This window comes from Oncorhynchus kisutch, linkage group LG6, assembly GCF_002021735.2.
Source record: "Oncorhynchus kisutch isolate 150728-3 linkage group LG6, Okis_V2, whole genome shotgun sequence".
NCBI classification, from domain to species: domain Eukaryota; kingdom Metazoa; phylum Chordata; class Actinopteri; order Salmoniformes; family Salmonidae; genus Oncorhynchus; species Oncorhynchus kisutch.
In genome coordinates this window covers 37,368,889-37,373,548 of record NC_034179.2, presented here as the reverse complement: position 1 = coordinate 37,373,548, position 4,660 = coordinate 37,368,889, and the positions used below count along the sequence as shown (strand labels likewise).

Here is a 4,660-nt window from a genome sequence, read left to right as displayed (position 1 = left end):
TCCATCTGTTGATAGACACTAAATAATCAATATTTAAATTACTTCAATACATGTTTAAAAAGGTTTAAATTCATGTTATATGCAGTACCAGTCAAATGTTTGGACACACCTACTCATTCAAATGTTTTTCTTTATTTTACTATTTTCTAGAATAGTGAAGACATCAAAACTATGAAATAACAGATATGGAATCGTGTAGCAACCAAAAAAGTGTTAAACAAATCAAAATGTATTTTAGATTTAAGATTCTTCAAAGTAGCCACCCTTTGACTTGATGACAGCTTTGCACACTCTTGGCATTCTCTCAACCAGCTTCATGAGACAGTCACCTGGAATGCATTTCAATTAACAGGTGTGCCTTGTTAAACGTTAATTTGTGCAATTTCTTTCCATCTTAATGCTTTTGAGCCAATCAGTTGTGATGTGACAAGGTAGGGGGTATACAGAAGATAGCCATATTTGGTAAAATACCAAGTCCATATTATGGCAAGAACAGCTCAAATAAGCAAAGACAAGCAACAGTCCAACATTACTTTAAGACATGAAGGTCAGTCAATACAGAACATTTCAAGAACTTTGAAAGGTCCTTCAAGTGCAGTCGCAAAAACCGTCAAGCGCTATGATGAAACTGGCTCTCATGACAGTTACCAGCCTCAGAAATAGCAGCCCAAATAAATGCTTCACAGAGTTCAATTAACAGACACATCTCAACATCAACTGTTCAGAGGAAACTACGTGAATAAGGCCTTCGTGGTTGAATAGCTGCAAAGAAACCAATACTAAAGGACACCAATTAGAAGAAGAGACTTGCTTGGGTCAAAAAACACGAGCAATGGACATTAGACCGTTGGATATCTGTCCTTTGATTTTTGTTTCCAACCGCTGTGTCTTTGTGAGACGCAGAGTAGGTGAACGGATGATCTCCGCATGTGTGGTTCCAATCGTGAAGCATGGTGTGGGGGTGCATTTCTGGTGACACTGTCAGTGATTTATTTCGAATTCAAGGCACACTTAACCAGCATGGCTACCACAGCATTCTGCAGCGATACGCCATCCCATCTTGTTTGAGCTTAGTGGGACTATCATTTGTTTTTCAACAGGACAATGACCCAACACACCTCCAGGCTGTGTAAGGGCTATTTGACCAAGAAGGAGATTAATGGAGTGCTGCATCAGATGACCTGGCCTCCACAATCACCCAACTTCAACCCAATTGAGATGGTTTGGGATGAGTTGGACTACAGAGTGAAGGAAAAGCAGCCAACAAGTGCTCAGCATATGTGGGAACTCCTTCAAGACGGTTGGAAAAGCATTCCAGGTGACTACCTCATGAAGATGGTTGAGAAAATGCCAAGAGCATGCAAAGCTGCAATCAAGGCAAAAGGTGGCTACTTTGAGGAATACAAAGTATATTTTGATTTGTTTAACACTTTTTTGGTTACTACATTATTCCATATGTGTTATTTCATATTTTTGATGTCTTCACTATTATTCTACAATGTAGAAAATAGTAGAAAATACAGAAAAACCTTTGAATGAGTAGGTGTGTCTAAACTTTTGACTGGTACTGTAAGTAAAAAAAGTATTATATCAGAATTTACATGCCAATTTATATACGCAAATGTAAACATATGCAAGCATTCCAATATTTTCCAAGACTAAACGGTTGCTGAGTTGCCAGGACCAAAGTCCTGGTAAATTAGGTTAGGTAAAGTTAAATCCATGCAACTCTATCCTAATTTTCACCAGATGCAAGATAGTGCAAATCCACATTATATTACCAACTATCTTTTAAACACTAAAATGCATATATCAGCTCTGTGCACACTCTCTAGCCTAGATGTCAGTCAACCTGACTAAACTTGTATCAACTGATCATGCATAACATTCCAGCCACTAAACAAAGCTCTGGATATGGCCTGACTAATGACTTTTCTCTGTGCAGGTGTTTTATTAATTTCAAAAGGTATTTCAAAAGGTATAATTTCAACTATTGATTGTAATTCACCATATGATATGCTGGAATTACATGGATCATCTCCAGCTCTGAGGATCTTATCTATTATAGAGGAAGTGACCTCGCTTGACCTTTCTTGCTAATTAGTTAGGATTTAGGCCTCTCACTATCTTCATTGACATTTCACATATAATCAAAACCAATAAGCTTGACAATTTATGTTGCAGAGTAAAGCAGGTGATCTGGACTGAAAAGGAAGTACCCAGGCCAGAACTGTGACATGTTACAGGATTAAATTTGAGGGCTGTTGGGTACTGCATGATGTTGCTGTCAATAGCCATGTTATGTAAAAGGTTCATAACAGTAGTAGGACTTGCCATTGAAGGCCCAGAGGGGCTATTCCCAAGAGAGAGCGGCTCACAGTTACTCCTCCAGTCCTCGTCTGAACCTTCATGTGCCGTTAATGGGGGGACACTAGGGGACTGCAAGCCTTTACCCAAAGATAGCCCTGGCTTCAGTAATTTCTTTACCTTCAAGTTAAAAAATTCAGGAAGAGGTTCAGGTGACTTTCCAACTTTGCTATGTCTGTCTGTCAGAGGTAAAGCTGTATCCTCATCATCCTCTTCGTCATCATCATCATCAAACAAAGTGGACTCAAAGTGCAGGCAGCCATTCGCAAAAGGGCTATTGCTATCCAGTGAAAAGTCTGGACTAGGTGGGTCAGAGAAGCAACAGTCACTCTTCTTCTCCACACTAGGATTAGTCTTACTGGTGTCTCTGTCTCTCCTGCCTGGCTCGGGAGCTGTGAGGGCCAAGGAATTCCCAAAGATAGTTTTCCCAACAGCATTCCGGGTGTGCGAGACCTCCCTCTCCCCCTCTCCAACCTGTATCAGGTCTGGGTGGCTGACCATGGTGGTCAGGTGCTGTAGCCTTCTCAGAGGACTGTAGGAAGAGGATAGGTTCTTGGGCATGAACCCATAGGTGGATGGAGGTTTGAGGGCAGGGGCGGTGGACAGTTGCATGGCACGTGGAGGGTCTAGTCTAGAATTGGGGTTATTGTGCTTTGAGGAGGGAGAGAAGGGGTCATTGGGGGCAGAGGTCACTGTTGGGTCAGTGTGACAGGCCTGAGCATTGCTGATGGGCAGTTCATAGGGCCGACTCATCCTGGTAAGGCTCCATCCTAAACATAAAAAAACAGAAAATAGGCCCAAAAAATATTTAAAAAAATAAGTGATAGCAACTTTAATTGCATTGATTTGCAATTATTGATCACATACAATTTGTTTTACTGTTCGTGGTTAGCTATTATAGAAAGTGGCAAAAATGGGGATGGTAATGGTATATTATTGAAAAGTTATTAAAAATGTTGTAAAAAAACAATAGTGTTGTAAAATTAGGAAAGTTTTAAATGACTGAGTTTCGTTATATATAAAAGTGTGATATGGTTATCTTTCCCCACCTAAAAAAAATGGAAATAAAGTATTAGGCAACAGTGTCATTCCACTCCTCGCTACACCGCCAAGAACGTGGAATTGTGGCAACCTATTGCGCGTTTGGCAGGCCGCTGGTCATGTTAAAATTAGACCAGAGTACCTGTAATGACACGCTGTCCTGCCCAGCAACAACGAAGGGTTAAGTTGATTTCAAAAGACTGATGAAGAAATCGCGAAACCAAGAATAAAATGGACAGCTCCTGACAGCGCCTGTGCATCAACTCTGTGTGCCATGGCTCACGAGGCACCACAGATATATCGGTTCAGTGCATAGCTGGCACGCGAACATACAGTATCGACACACAAGTTCACACTGCCACACATACGTACAGACTTCCACCGACAGATGTATACTGTGCACAATGACGGAATGTTTAAACAAATAAAAACGCGTATGACAATGATATGCCGCAAGAATCTTACCATTTAAATGTCGGTCACCGCAAAAACAACTGTCAAACCTTTCATTTCTATCATTAAATATGCTATTTTCGAATTTTGTGAAAGCGGATGAGGAGAATCCCAGCAGCAGCAATACTAGGCCAGGATCCTGTGGACATATACTCTACTTGCGATAGCTCTTACACCACCGGCGGCCCCTTCAAACGATAAATATATGCATGCATTTCACTTACTGAGAGAACCACCCATTTACAGCGACATATCATACAGTGCTATAAGTTTCTAATTCCTTGTTACCTCATATTCAATGCATTATTAAATTATGACTATTTCCTAGCTGTCGACCTGCCCCTTGCAGCCCCTGCCTGCCCGTGTCTGTGTGAGAGCGGACCAATCGGCACTGCCTCCCAACCCCCAGCTTGGAGTAATGCTGAGGCTTTGAGTTCCACCAAAAATATTTGGGATGGAAAAATTACGGGCATATTCCGCTCTACTGGTTTTTAATTATCACATAGATGTTCAATTGCTGTCATTCACATTAATCACTATGACATGCCTGTCATTTGCTCAATCTGTGCCAATAATGGCATCATATCATACCCCATATGGACATCTCATGCGCTTTTACATTTTGGGATTAGAAAGTTTTAGAATGTAAATGCATTCTAATATAGGCTACCCAGAAAACAGATGGCTTCCTTGTCTTTAGACGAGTTGCAAAACCTTTTTCTCTGCTCACCGGGTCCTTCAAAATGGAGTCGGTTCACAAAAAACAGGCCACAAAGTGTTAATATGCTCGATATGAAGT

The 4,660-nt window shown here is 41.0% G+C and overlaps 1 protein-coding gene across 1 annotated transcript; it reads right to left on the bottom strand.

Annotated features, from left to right (window-relative positions):
* Nucleotides 1–2,173: 2,173 nt before the first annotated feature.
* On the bottom strand, nucleotides 2,174–4,208 carry LOC116374313 (uncharacterized). Its single transcript, XM_031825940.1, has 3 exons — nucleotides 3,874–4,208; nucleotides 2,335–3,137; nucleotides 2,174–2,230 (listed from the first exon to the last, which is right to left on the bottom strand). The coding sequence occupies exons 2-3, from the start codon at nucleotides 3,118–3,120 to the stop codon at nucleotides 2,174–2,176; spliced, it is 843 nt and encodes a 280-aa protein (XP_031681800.1). The 5' UTR covers nucleotides 3,121–3,137; nucleotides 3,874–4,208.
* Between the last annotated feature and the right edge of the window lie 452 nt (nucleotides 4,209–4,660).

Bases quoted from the DNA above. Each gene is read 5' to 3' on its own strand.
- LOC116374313 (XM_031825940.1), bottom strand. From the start codon at position 3,120: ATGAGTCGGCCCTATGAACTGCCCATCAGCAATGCTCAGGCCTGTCAC. The intron at 2,231-2,334 runs GCAAGTCCTACT...AACATGTCACAG, and splicing joins GCCCCTCTGGGCCTTCAATG to TTCTGGCCTGGGTACTTCCT.